At 48.7% G+C, this 15,265-nt stretch overlaps 1 protein-coding gene across 1 annotated transcript in view; it reads right to left on the bottom strand.

The window, feature by feature from the left end:
• Window positions 1-15,265, bottom strand: part of LOC147706470 (solute carrier family 2, facilitated glucose transporter member 3-like) — a 146,934-nt gene that overhangs the window by 38,580 nt on the left and 93,089 nt on the right. The window contains exon 6 of the mRNA XM_086929614.1: window positions 9,831-9,993. Coding sequence (XP_086785740.1) covers window positions 9,831-9,993 — 163 coding nt within the window. The remainder of the gene's footprint in view (window positions 1-9,830; window positions 9,994-15,265) is intronic.

Genomic DNA, 15,265 nt, shown 5'->3' with positions numbered 1-15,265 from the left:
ACAATTATTTCACAATAAAAACAAATAAATAATTTAACATATTTAATTATTTATAATTAAATAACTTCCCACCCAACCCACAACCCGCTACTGAAAATAAATTACTAAAATTAACATATTTATCAATTAATCTATTAATTTAACTTATTTACCAATTATATTTTAATTCATTACCAATTAATAATTAATTCAAAATAAATACCTATGATTAAATTAACATATTTAATTAATTATAATTAAATTACTTCCCACCCTGTTCCCCTATAAACCCACAACCCGCTACAGAAAATAAATTACTAAAATTAACATAATTATCAATTAATCAATTAATTAAAAATAATTACCAATTATATTTTAATTAATTACCAATTAATATTTAATTAACAATTAATTCAAAATAAATACCAATAAATAAATTAACATATTTATTTAATTATAATTAAATTACTTCCCACCCTATTCTCCTATAAACCCACAACCCGCTACAGAATTATATTACGCAAAAATTAAATACCATAGAAATAATTAATTAATATAAATAATAAAATAAATATACACTTTTCAAACATATACTAACATAAAAAACACTTTAAAAATTGATATTAGAGGCGTGGCCAAGATGGCGACCTGACCAGACGTCCTTTCATCGGCTCCCCAGCCCTGAACCCCATATCACTCTTTTATTAGCAAAATACCCCCTCAGAACTCACGGATTTCACCCTGCTGTGTTTAGTGGTACAGCGAGAAACACTTGCCAAGCTTATGGCGAAGGAGGTGACCGCTGGAACCCCTTTCTGATCTGCTGCGGCGCGCCTGACGAGGGGCGGCTATCATGGCGGCGACGGGCTGAATCGAACCGCCGCGTCGGGATACCATCCTGCACCCGACCGGAGGGCGGTAAGGAGCGACGACGTACCCAGAGGCGGAGAGCGGAGCCCGGCATAGGCGGTCAGTCCTCGGGCGCTGGAGTCCACCGGAAGCTGAGACCTGTGGTGGTATGGCCCCTCGGACGCGCCCAGACCTGGAGGGAGGCCGCTGGCCTCGGGACAGACCCGGCCTTGTGGAGCGCCCTGCTGACCACCGCTCCCGTGGATGGGAGCCCCCTGCAGTGTGCCCGATTTGAGTGGTCGGTCTCCAGTGCGAAGAAGCAACATACCCGGCGGCGACCGGTGTGGAGACGCTGCGCGTCCGGATTAGGTGAGGAACGGGCGGACGCCAAAATTGAGTCCCCGGCTTTGGGCCTTCCCCGGTACTAAACAGAATCACCCTTACGGCGTGGACTCGACACCCGAGCTCCGGAGAGAAGGCGAGAGACTTTCCCAATTTGAGATAGACCCCCCTCTGGTTCGTGGCCCAGAGCAGAGAGGCCTGCACACAGAACACAGGGGGCCTGGAAATGTAATCCCTGCTCTGGGCCTAGCACAATACCCCCGGGGATGAGCCCTCAGCCAACGCGTCCGGACCCTGCTTGCGACACCAAGGCACCCAGCACCTAGAGACCCTGTTGAGATTGAGCCGGATGGCCTTGCCCTTCGCCACCGAAGCACTGGTCTGGCCTTGGAGTGGGGGGCTCAAGCACCGTCAGCATTGAGGGGGGGGCAAGAGACTCTCCATAGCACCAGCACGCAGTGCAGACATCACCGTGGACGGACCCCCGCCATACCTGCTAGTCGCACAGAGAGGCCTGCACACGCAACGCAGGGGGCCTGGAAATTTAATCCCCGGGTCTGGGCCCTCAACCAACACGCCTGGGGACTGGACCCTCCCTGCGGCACCAAGGCACCCACCACTTAAAGACCCTGTTGCGACTGAGCCAGGAGGCCTTGCCCTTTGCCACCGGCGCACTGGCCCGGCCTTGGAGGGGAAGACCCAGGCACCGCCAGCATTGAGGGGGGACCAGAGACTCTCCACAGCACCGACGCACGGTGCAGATATCGCCGCGGACAGACCCCCGCCGTACCTGCTAGCCGAGGGAGACGTCGGCTGGTTCTCTGCAGAGGTCGGCCGCACCTTCCTAAACCGTTCGGGGCGCTGAAAGAGACCGGGCTATGCTGCAGCGGCCCCCTGGATGACATAGAGCCCCGCGGTCCTCGAGATCTCCGAACTTGGCGGCAGCATGGCTAGCGGGGGCGCAAAGGCAACCGCACAAAATCCGACATGCTCACCAAAACCGTCCCTAAAGGGGGGAAGACCCAGGCACCCCCTTCGCCATCAACCGACACTGCTGGGCAACATAGAGACGATGGAGAGGCGCCCATCACAAGGACCTTCCTGGAATCCCTTTTTAATACCCTACGGGAAGATTTCCAGGCCCTGAAGCAGGAACTAGCGGGGGAACAGCGAGAGCTACGCAGGGACATTGATGGGCTGGGCAAGCGAGTGGCTGCAGTGGAAGAAGCTGACCATACCCGCAGTGAGGAGCTAGCTCACCTTCAGCAGGAGGTCCTCCGCCTTCAAGAACAACAGGTGGACCTACAGGCACACGCGGAGGACCCCAAGAACCGTTCCCGGAGGAACAACATTCGGGTCCGGGGGGTACCATCAAAAGCGGAGGGGAATAGCGTCACACGTTACCTGCAGGACCTCTTTAGAGATATACTTGGGGAACCACCTGAATTTGTCATCCGCATTGACCGTGCACACAGGGTGGGCCTGGCAAGGCGTGCACCGGCCCCACCGCCGGACATCCTAGCATTCCTCCCAGACTTCCCCTGAAGGAACGGATTCTACAAGTGGCCCGCCAGAAACAGCCTCTGCATTTCCAGGGAGACTCCATCTCCCTGTTTCAGGACCTATCAACCATCACGCTGCAGAAGAGGCGAACCTTCAAAGTGGTCACGACATTTCTACGTGACAATAAAGTACCATACTCCTGGGGTCATCCATTTCGCCTCATCTTCAAATGGCAGGGTTCTTTGCATCAGCTCCGCTCTCTTAGCGAAACATGCACTCTACTGAAACTCGACCTGCCAGACGACGAGATGTCCGAGGAGGCCTCCCCACGCGGATCGCAGGATAGGCCCACACAACACTCCCGCGAGGGTTGGCTGCGAGTTCGACGCCGACGCCAACCGAAGGCGCACCTCAAGCCCGACCCAGAGACAAAGGCCCTGGAGCAAGCTGCAGCCGTCCAGGAGGTGGTTAAGGACACCACAGCTTCTCCCTGAGAGACCTTGATTCGGGGGGGACACTTCTAAGGCTCTGCTTTGATGGGTGGGAGGGGCCGGGGGGCCAGAGAGGTTGCCACTGCCACGCTTTCCTACATAATGACACTTTACGGACCTGAACTTCGTTCTGACAGGCCCGAGACTTTGGTTTGCATTAGGGTTCTTCAACGATTGTGGGGGAGAGGAGGGTCTGGGAGTTGGGGTCTAAAGGGGGTGGTGGAGGGGGGCCCTCCTTGTCCACGGGTTTTTTAAAATTTATTTTCGTTGGCCACCACATGTCGAATGCAACGCGGAGCCGTCCCGACTAACTACTTATGATGTCACGCCCATTGACTATCCTCTCTCTCAATGTGAGGGGACTTAATAACCCGATCAAACGCCGAGCGATACTTTCCCTCCTGGAACACTCAGCTGCAGATATCTGCCTCCTACAGGAGACACATTTACTGCCCAAAGATCACCACCGACTTAAGTCCCGATCCTTCCCCTTGCAGTTCTTCTCGTCGGTGACCAAGAAGGTAGCGGGGGTGGCAATACTAGTGTCTAGATCCTTTGAGGGGCGGAATGTGCAGAAGGAGGCGGAGATCAGGGGCAGATTACTGATACACCTCTTTCTCATTGCCGGACACACACTCTTAGTGGGCACCATATATGCACCCAATGAGGGACAAGAGAAATTCCTACACACAGCACTAGAATTGGCCACAGCTAACACACAACCGCACCTACTGCTAGGAGGCGATCTCAACCTAGTATTCCATAACACAGCAGATCATTCAGGCCAACGTTTTGGTCAAGTCGGGGCACTCTCCGAGAAGGGAGGCGCTCACCTCTCCGATCTGGGCCTTGCTGACCTATGGAGGCACCTCCACCTACAAACCACAGCATACACTTACTACTCAGCCGCCCACAAGTCTTACGCACAACTTGACTATTTCCTATGCTCCTCGCAGCTGGTGCTCCGCGCAAAGGATGTCAACATCCTCCCGACCTCTCTGTCGGATCACTCTCCGGTGCTGGCCTCCTTTCTCTTCCCAACCACACCGGGCCCGCAACGACATTGGCGCCTGAGAGACGCCCTGCTCCGGAGCCCTGCTATAGTGGAGCAAATTAAAACCACCATCGCCCAGTTTCTTACTCATAATGCCAACGCGTACACTACCAAGGCCACCCAGTGGGCCGCGCTCAAGGCGGTCCTACGCGGAGAATTCATCTCTATAGCCACAGCTAACAATAGAGACAGCGCTCAGAAACGAGCGGAAATCACCCAACGCGTGGCGGAGCTAGAGCAGATGCACCAGCGCACCGGGGCGGCCCGGGCATGGTGCCAGCTGTGTAAGGAGAAAAAGATGTTGGCAGCCCTGGACCAAGATGTGGCGGAATACGCAGCCCTACGCCTACGACACGCATATAATTCTGGGGGAGATCGCTGCGGGAGACTCCTGGCGAGTAAACTGCGAGAGCAACGCCAAAGACAGGGCGTCCGAACCATCTGGTCTAGTCAGGGTAACCTTGTTACTGACGATGCCGCCATCGCCGCGGCCTTTGGGGACTTCTACGGCGACTTATATGCCGCAGACCCGCTTGACATACAGGCGGGCCAGGCCTACCTAGGTGGAGCGCCCCTACCGTCCCTGAACGAAGCACAAGCTGAGTTCCTTGATCGACCTATTGGACTAGAGGAGGTGATCTCGGCGATTTCTCGCCTTAAACTGGGGAAATCGCCGGGCCCAGATGGCTACTCGGTGGCCTCCTATAAAACCCTCTGTCATCAGGTGGCCCCATTATTACGGGACCTCTTCAATACATTCGACCAGCCCGGTGCCATTACCGCGGATCTGTTAGAGGCGGCGATATCGGTTATACCCAAGCCCGGCCGGGACCCCACCCGGTGTAGCTCCTACAGGCTGATCTCCCTGTTAAACATTGACCTACAGCTCTACACGAGCATCCTCGCGAATAGGCTGGCACCATATATGCAGCAGTTAGTGGAACTCGACCAAGCAGGCTTCATCCCCCAAAGACAAACCAGCGATAACACTAAACGAGTCCTCCACCTCATTGAGGCCGGGTCGCGTACGCGGCCTGGCTGCATGTTGCTCACCATTGATGCGGAAAAGGCATTCAATAGAGTGCACTGGCCCTATCTGGAGCTGGTGCTGCAGCGAGTCGGGATAGGAGAGACTCTCCGTAATCGCATACTGAACTGCTACCGCCAGCCTAACGCCACGGTGCGGGTCAATGGGCATACCTCCCCGCGCTTTCCAATTGGCAGGGGCACCAGGCAAGGGTGCCCGCTTTCTCCAATCCTGTTTGCCCTCTATATGGAACCGTTGGCGCAGCGGATCAGGCATCACAACCTCATCAAAGGCATTCCCTTCGGAGGTGACGTGCACAAAATCAGTCTATATGCGGACGACATCTTGCTCTCCCTGACAGACCCGATGCAATCCCTCAGAGTGCTCTTTATTGAGCTCCACACCTTCGCGCTCACCTCGGGTTTTAAAATCAACGTAGAGAAATCGGAAGCCCTGAACATATCCCTGTCACCGGACACGCTCGTAGAAGCCAAAAGTGAGTTTGATCTGCAATGGTCCGACACCACTGTTCCCTACCTGGGAGTTCTGCTGGCCCCCACCCTGCAGGCCACTGCGGAGGCAAATTATGCCAAACTCCGCTCGCGCCTCAGTGAGGAACTCAGGAGGTGGAAGTGAAATTCGCTCTCCTGGCTTGGACGGATAGCTGCCGCAGATCCTCTACATGTTTCAGACATTCCCTTTGCGGCCCCCCATGGGCTGGCTTCAGCGGACACAGTCAGATCTGGCTCGCTTTGTCTGGAACGGTCGCCGCGGGCGCTTTAAGCATGCGATCGTGATACTCCCCCCCCCCGCGCACGGCAGGGTGGGGGTACCTGACCTTACCTTATACTATCAAGCAACGCAACTCCGCACCCTCGTGGAGTGGCACCAGCTGGAGTCAGGCAAGCATTGGCTCTTCCAAGACCAAGCGGTGGCAGGCAGGCCCCTTCAAGGGGTTCCGTTTCTACCGAGAGGTCATAGGCCCTTCAATCTCTATGCATCGCAAATCACGAGCACCGTGATAGAAGTGTGGGACAGAGTAGCGGCCAAACATGATCTCACTTCATTCCCCTCCCCGATGACCCCACTTTTCGATAACCCTGACTTCTCCCCGGGTCTGGACTCCAAGACGTTTGCTGCCTGGAGACGTTCACCCTGTAGAGACCTGGGACACATGTTCGATCTATACGGCATCCTTCCCTTTCAGAAGGTGAAGGAGTACTATGGCATACCGGAGGCGGACCGCTTGCCCTACCTGCGGGTTCGTCACTGGGTCCTACAGCCGACGATCAAACCCGGCCTGCAACGCTTCCTCACCCCGTATGAAAAGTGGCTGTTGACGCGCACCTCAGATAAAAATCTGATTTCTGACCTGTACCAACACCTCCTCCTCACCAACATACACACGTACAACGCAGGGAGCGTCAGGTGGGAGAGGGACTTGGGGAGACAACTCACGCACAAGGAATGGGGAGGCATATACCACAGAGCCAGGCACTCGGCCTACCACACGGGTCTCACAGAAACCCTGACCAAAGTGGCCACCTACTGGTACCACACACCGGACCGCTTACACCGATGGGACCCCCGCATTAGTGACCGCTGTTGGAGGGGATGTGGGGAACTCGGCACACTAGAGCACTTACTGTGGAGCTGTGACCGCTTACAACCCTATTGGAACTCGATCCTAGATGAAATAGACTCCCACTTGGACACCCAACTTCCCAGATTCCTCGCTTACATTCTGCTTGGACTCCCTAATGCATTGATGTACCCCTTCAAGTCCAGGAGAGGGAGACTCATAGCGATTGCACTAGGGGCCGCCGTCCAGAACATTGTAGCGCACTGGAGGACCACTCAACCTCCCCCATACACTGGCTGGCTCCACAGGTTGTGGATGATATTGGGGATGGAGAAGTTAACTCTGGCAAAAGAAGGGAGGGGAGAAGAATTTGCGGCGCTTTGGCGACCATTTTTGACTCTACTCAGGGGGGAATTCAGGGAACTGAGCTGCCCATGCTATTTACACTTACTACGCCTTGCAGACACGCCACTTGAGGAACCTAAAGTTTAGCCGCGCAGGCGTAAGACTAAGGGCTGATGTTTGACCTATGGCCTCCTGTTAGAGATGTGGTAACTTTCTTTTACTCATTCTTTTGCTTTATGGACAAGGAGGGGGGGGTGGGATGGGGTTGCAGACTGAGTTCCCCCGTTGCGAGACCCCTATATTTACGATGTGATCAATATCTTTGTTACCTCACGTCCAGGGGGGTTTCACGCACAAACTAGTACTATTGCATTTGATGGGGAAATGTGGTCTGTTTGTTTTTCTTGTTTTGGAAAACCAATAAAAGATTTACTGGCAGATGCATCAACGTAGCCTTTTGCTATTCCTAAATAGCGATTTTTAAGGAATCGCTAATCAGGAATAGCAAAAGCCTATGCATTTAGGAATCGCTATTAAAATAGCGATTCCTTAACATTCCTTAATTGTTACTCGCAAATTGCTAGCCGCAATTAAGGAATGCTGTCCCATTCATTCCTATGGGCCTACAGGCCCATAGGAATGTATTGGAGATTGCATGAGCAATTAGCGAGTACCAGTAGGAATTCGCAAATTGCTCATGCAATTTCAAGGGTGCAAGGGTGTCAAAATGACACCCTGTTGCACCCCTGAAATTGATCTATGCACATATGTTGCACACACACATGCTATAAGGGCATGTGTGTGCGCAACATGAAACTTTGAAAAATGCACAAAAGTGCTTTTTTCAAAGTTTTAGCAAATTACCATTAAGTCCAACTTCATGGTAATTTGCTCCCCCTATTAGCGAATTCGCTATTTATTTTACTTTCATGCATTGCATTTAAGGAATCTCAATTTGGGATTCCTTAAATGCAATCGCAATTTAAGGAATCTCAATTTAGAGATTCCTTAAATTGCGATTTTTGCATTTGGGATGATGCATCCCAAATGCAAAAATACAGGGAGCAAAGGTGCAGATTCTGAGAATCTGCCCATATGCTCCCGGTATTTACTTTGATGCATCTGCCAGTTAAACCATAACAATTGATATTAACTTACTTACCTCAAATTCGATATTTTTGTAGTTTATATTCTGTCCATTCTATATTTTTGTAGTCTATATTCTATCCATTCGATATTATGTCCATTCTATATATTCTTTAATTCGATATTAATGCTATCCTATTCGATATTTTTGTAGTCTATATTCTGTCCAGTCGATATTGTGTCCATTCTATATTTTTTAATCGATATTAATGCAAATCGATAATAAAAACTCGATATTTTGACTGTATACCCTTTTTAACATACCAAAACGTTGTCAGACCCATACCACCCACTACATTCTGATACATAACAGGTGTCCCACATCCTAAATAATATTCTGACATTGGTGAACCCCTCCATCACATTCAGTAATCTCTTGACAGTGTCAGAATCCCAACCTCCTTCAACAACTTCTGACAGCACCTATACCTCTGCTTCCTTCAATGATATACTGCCAGTAGTGTAGGGGCCCAGCACCTTCAAATACTCTAATTGAAGCGCCACCACTCAGAGTAATCTCTGGACAGAAAAGCCCAATTGCTTTCTAAAGTCTTCTCATACACCTTCGATAATCTGCAGCCGGCGGTCTGGAGCCCTCCACTTTTAGTAAACTGCACAGTGGTCCAGGTGTCTGCAACCTTCAATAATTTCCTGACAGTAAGCCTGCCTTCCTGGATAATCCCCTGACAAGCGTCCAGTGCTCCAACACCCTTAAAAATCTGGCTAGTTCAGAGTCCTTCCACCTTCAATCGACTCTTGACAAGGGTCAGGAAAACCCCCACCTACGATAATCTCCTTATATGGGTATCGATAAGAATTTATCAGCAAACAGCTTAGTTTGTAGGTAGTACCGTTTTGGCGAGCTCTAGAGATCCAATTTAGATTAGGACAAAGTTGCCCCATTTTGATGAGACAGTCCTCTCTCACAGTAGCGGCTGGTGTTGTCGAAGAGTGGTGAGGAGCGAAGGGGAGAAGGGGTCGGGGGACGACAAAATTTTTTTTAAAATTAAAGCCGGCCCCATCGCGCACTTCTGCTCCTCTCACCCGCAGGCACAAGCTCCCAGACTCCACTGCGGCCAATCCTGAAGCTGCTCTCATGCTGCTGGAAGCAACATCAGGATTGGCCTGAGCGCTCTGAATTTGGGCTCCTAGTGAGACTGGGAACCTGTGCCTGTTGTCTCCAACACGGCAACGCAGCTCGGGTTGGAGACAGCTTCAGTGTGCATGATGGTTTGGCTGGCCTGAGACGACCAGCCAAACCATCATGGGCACTGACAACTGTGCCAACCACTCCTCCTGCAGCCAGTCATCGCCCATGGCCCTGACCCAACGACTCGGCAGGAAAGAAAAAATAAAACAATAATAAATCGAGTCTTGAGGCAGTCGGCGGGGGAGGGGGGAGACGCTCTTCTAAAAGCAGTTTGTTCTTATGGCCTTCAGCTGTGGCCCACCTTTCTGCCTGGAGTTTGACAGGGGCACTGCCCATAGAAAGAGACTGAAAACCTCACATACTGGCCTGTGCTCGCTCTTCCTCCTTCTTCATGATGAGCAGGAACCGAGGGCTCTCCGGGCAGAAGGGCAGCAGAGCGATCTGTATGAAGGCCGGAAAGACAGTGAGGGCCACAAGAAGGGGCCAGAGGTGCTCAGAGCCCAGGATCACATCCAGACCAAAGACCTGCGGAGAGAATGGGCAAGAGAGGGAAGGGGAGGATAGGGGGTAGGGGGCAGAGGGGAGGGAGGAGGCAGGGGGAGAGGAGGGGAGGGCAAAGGGGAAGGGGAAGGGAGGGGAAAGAGGAAGGGATGGGACGCGGAGCAGAGTGGATGTAAGGAGGGGAGGAAAAGGTAAGGTGAGGGAAGGGAAGGGAAGGGAAGGGGAGAGGCAAGGGGAGGGAAAGAAAGGAAAGAAAGGAAAGGAAGGGGAAGGGGAAGGGGAAGGGGAAGGGGAAGGGGAAGGGGAAGGGGAAAGGGAAGGGGAAGGCAAGTGCAAGGCAGCATGAGATTAGATAAAGGTCACCAGAAGATGAGGGGAAGGAAGGTGGAAGCAAAAAAGAGGAGAATGTAAGAAAGTGAGGGATGGATAATGGAAGGGATGGGGTATAAGGAGGAAGCTCAGATGAAGAGAGGGTGGGAGAGAGACAATTGGAGGGAAACAATGAAAAAAGGAGGAGGACAAGGGGAGAGTGATGAAGTAAGGTAAATCAATTGGTATTATTGGCATTGTTTGACACTCCAAAGCTCTCATATTTGACAAGAACAGGGCTCCTGCTGCTCACTTTACCAACCATGACAGAATGAAGTACTGGTTCAACAACAGGTGGGACTAGTACCTGTTCCAGGTTTCACACTCATCTCTACACCAGACATACGTATCCACTGTCCTATTCTCCTGGCATTCTCTTGTTTCTCTTGCTCTACCTTATAACTGTCTTTTCCTCAACAAGTCTTCAGAAATATTTTCTAGGTGTAGATTATTGCTTCAAGATTCACAACAACCACTTGATACCCGTCTGCTTCCTCTTCCTATCACAGACCTGAGTGGGAGTAGTTTGTCTAGAGAGAGCAGGAGAAGCATTACATCCATAAATTACATGCAGGCAAAAAAACTTTTTATTTTTCCCATCAGATATCTTTTTGGTGATCTTTGAACTGCATAAATACCATATCACTAACTCAGGGGGCTGATTAACAAAACAATTTAATTTAAAGTCTCTGGCTGCAGAGGAACATATCTACACATGGCTCAAGTCACAAAAAAAGAGAGTACTTCAGGAAGCTACCACTGTCACATGTGTACTAAGATTACTCATGGAATACTTTGATAGAATCCATTTTCACTGGAGCAAATATACATATTAAAGGAGTTGCTCAGTATTTTTTCCCTGAAAAAGATTTCTCCCTTTGAAGAAACTTCTTTCCCTTCACCCCAATCAAATGTGGAAGTGTTCCTTGACCTTTCCCACCCAGGAAAGGGGTTCACTCCTGCCAGAATATTGTTTCTGCTTTTCTAATATGCTGCCCTTTTAATAAACAGGAATAGATCCCTCTCTCAGAACTATCCAGATTAGTTTCTGTAAACTTTCTGAATAACTGTGAATGGCCTGTGCATCGTCAGCCTGCATCTTGTGGTTCAGGGAGGCATGAACAGCACAAACTCAAACGGTTTGGTGCACTCACTCAAGAAATTCACCCTTTCTCCAGCCCATCTTGTGAGCAGATTTGGACTTTTTTTCAAAATAAATTCTGCATCACAGGGTGTGCACTGGACCCCAGAATATCGATGGGACACAACATTGAAAATAAAATATGGACAGATAAGTATTAAAACTTTCTATGCTTAACTCCACATATACGTACCTATGTGGTACATATATAGCTTCAAGGTACGTGAATGTGGAGTTAGGAACATTAAATCTATACTTCTCTATATGCACTGGCCTTTTCGATATTTTGTCCCTCAATATTCTCTGCAATATTTTTCTATCACAATATTCTGGGGGTCAGTGTTCACTAGTACAATCGACTACTATACATTTCAATTCTCCAGCTTGAAACTGCATGTCAGAATATGGCCAAGGACCAGCGAGGCTGTCATCTATGCCATGTACATGACACAACAATAGAACACTTAATTTGTCTGAATCCCGATTTACTTGACCTGTGGAAGAATATTTTCCATCATCGTCTAGAGTATCCGGATTCAGGACAATCAAGAGTATCCGGCATCGGGACAATCAAGAGTATCCGGCATTGGGACAATCAAGAGTATCCGGCATTGGGACAATCAAGAGTATCCGGCATCGGGACAATCAAGAGTATCCGGCATTGGAAAATCAAGAGTATCCGCATCGGGACAATCAAGAGTATCCGGCATCGGGACAATCAAGAGTATCCGGCATCGGGACAATCAAGAGTATCCGGCATCGGGACAATCAAGAGTATCCGGCATCGGGACAATCAAGAGTATCCGGCATCGGGACAATCAAGAGTATCCGGCATCGGGACAATCAAGAGTATCCGGCATCAGGACAATCAAGAGTATCTGGCATCGGGACAAATAAGAGTATCCAGCATCGGGACAATCAAGAGTATCCGGCATCGGAACAATCAAGAGTATCCGGCATCAGGACAATCAAGAGTATCCGGCATCAGAACAATCAAGGAAGTCTGCAATTTTTGAACTGCTTCAAAATTACTTATAGAACTTTTTTTTCAAAACATCTTTGTTGACAAAATGTGATCATGATGCACCAAAGTGTGATGTTATGTTTATTTTTTTAATGAAATCTATCTGAAGGTTTGTAGACCTGTCATCCTTGGCATGGTATCCCCACAGACTTTTTTACCTTCTCTCCTATTTTCTATGCTAAACTCAGCATTAAGGCTCTGGGCACTTTAGCACTGCTAACCAGTGGTAAAGTAGTTATGCTCTCTCTCTATTAAAGGTGGTAAAATTGACCTACAACTGATTAGCACATTTACTTTACTTTCAAATCCCCAGTAAATAATATTGTCTCAGGCTTGCAACTAAAGACTAGAGTGCCGTTCAAAACTGCCATTTCGACCTGGCAGAAAAAACCTTTTGCCAGGTCTAAACCTGCTCCTAAGGAAGAAGGGCAAGGTTCATAGGGTAGAGTGCCTAGTATTTAAAAAGTAGGACATGGGTGCTTATGCTTCATGTATCCTGACAGTGGCCAACTCCTAAAGTCATTTTCGCTGTTGTAAGGTTATCTCTCCCATAGACTAACACTGGGTTACCTTACCGCACTTAATAAGTGATAACTTCAGTTCGGGAACAGATAGAAAAACACGTCTTCCAATCATCTGAAAGGTAATTTAATATCCTCTTAAATTGTAAAGTCAGTCTCTAAGTCTCAATTCTGAAAATGTCACTTTTTGAAAGTTGGTATTTTTCTGATTAAACCAAATGCGGCTTTCTACCAGTATCCTGGGTCACATGAATGTCAATGGCTGCCCTGCTGCGGGTTGCGTATTCCTTACAGACATTGGGACAAAACGTAATTGATTTTATAAATCTGTAGTATAAAATAATATTGTACAATACCATCTGCTGCTAAGTAACAATCCTACATCACTTTTTTGCTAAATCTGTCAAGGACCCTGGCATCACACACCTTACTAGCAATTGCTGTGTTCCATCCCACATTCCATAAAACCCACGTGAAGATGCCATCTTTCAGCTTGCACCACAGGGTAAAACTGTAATTTGCGTGGTCAGCAAAGCAGAAAGGTCCATAAATTCCCAAGTTTGAACAAAACTTATATAAGCTCCTTTTGTAACTGGTTGAAGACACACTCGAAGCTCTGGACCTCTTGAGCTTCATAAAGGAAAACAAGTTTGAAAGAAAAAAGAGTGTGTACTCCAAAAGAAATCAACAAATACTTGTTTGGATTAATATCCGTTCTTTACAATTGTCATACAAGACCAGAGCTACTTTGGATTGCAGTGCAACATCTTTATTGTTTGATGATGGAACATGGACAGCCGACACGTGTTTCGCCCCCCATTGGCGAATTGCGCCGGGGCTTCCTCAAGGCTATTTTCACATATACATCATATATTATTTCTCGCCTGGTTCCAAATTGACAAGTTCCAAAAACCAGAGTTTAAATACTAGGGGAGCAGAGTTCTTTTTTGAGCTAACAGGTGTGGTATACCCCTGCTCGTAGCTCTAGGGCTGAATATGAATCTATGGGTTGAATCCATGTTCCATCATCAAACAATAAAGATGTTACACTGCAATCCAAAGAAGCTCTGGTCTTGTATGACAATTGTAAAGAACGGATATTAATCCAAACAAGTATTTGTTGATTTCTTTTGGAGTACACACTCTTTTTTCTTTAAAACTGTAATTTACCTTTTTTACCAGTCAGTGCCAGTCAGCATCTTTCATTCTGCAGCTGTATGATGTATGGCCTTTTTGTTAAGTTTCCAAGGGCAATCTTAGGCAACATGTTGGATGGTAAGCATTATGTACGCAGGTTGTGTGCATTTGAGTGCTGTGTAAATTAGAGGGAACTTTAGTTTGGGACAAGTGCAGGAAATGCTGCCCGAGGGTTCCAATCAGGCATAATGTCTGAGTATAAAGCTCCACGCTTGAGATCACTCTGTAAAGCAGGTATTTGCGAAAACTGGTTGATGAGATCATCGGAGACCAAGGCAGCTGAAGCAGAGTGGCCAGAGATGGGAGTTTGCCTGTTTGTGATGAGGTAATAGAAATTTTCAGGTAGCTAATGTGTCCCCCACTCTCACCCTATCCATGCACCCATGTTCCTTGTATGTTGTGTAACTTCTGTTCTGTACATGCTAGAAAGACGCAAATACATTTGCGTCCATACTTAACATGTTAGCTATCCAGTCATGCAAAGAAATCCCGTTAATTAGGCTTCTAGGCATATGGTGCCAATGTCTTTACATGGTACACTTTTGAATCTCGCACACGTTTTCTCCATGTTTCCTGGCCCAGTCGATCTAGGCCCTTAAACGAGGCCCGAGCCTCATCTCTCCTGTCTCCGAAAGCCGTATGCATCCCTGACCCCTGCCTTACTTCCTGCCGGCGAAGCGGTGCCCGGCTCGGCCTGGACTGCCTGCCAAAAGCGTATTTTGCCTACAGCTATCTGCTCAGCCTCTTTGAAAACACATTCCAGTCTAGTGAAATAGGTAAACATCTTCCCGGCTGCAGAGCAAAGGGCCCGGCCTTCCTGTCCTCATTGCAAGTGATTTACTGAACCCGTTACCATGGTAGGCCCATGGCTCCGCACGTTGCACCAAGACACGTATGCACGCACTAGCATTCAGTATTGAACGGCCTCTGCCCGAGAGACCTTTTACTTAAGACACTACATCTTCCAAACATGAGATACCAGATATGCTATAGGTACAGGTTGCCCTGACATCCCACACACCAGTCTCCTCCACTAGTGCTAAA

The sequence above is a fragment of the Lissotriton vulgaris genome, chromosome 7, assembly GCF_964263255.1.
Source record: "Lissotriton vulgaris chromosome 7, aLisVul1.2, whole genome shotgun sequence".
Classification (NCBI taxonomy): Eukaryota; Metazoa; Chordata; class Amphibia; order Caudata; family Salamandridae; genus Lissotriton; species Lissotriton vulgaris.
This window is presented reverse-complemented; position numbering and strand designations above follow the sequence as displayed.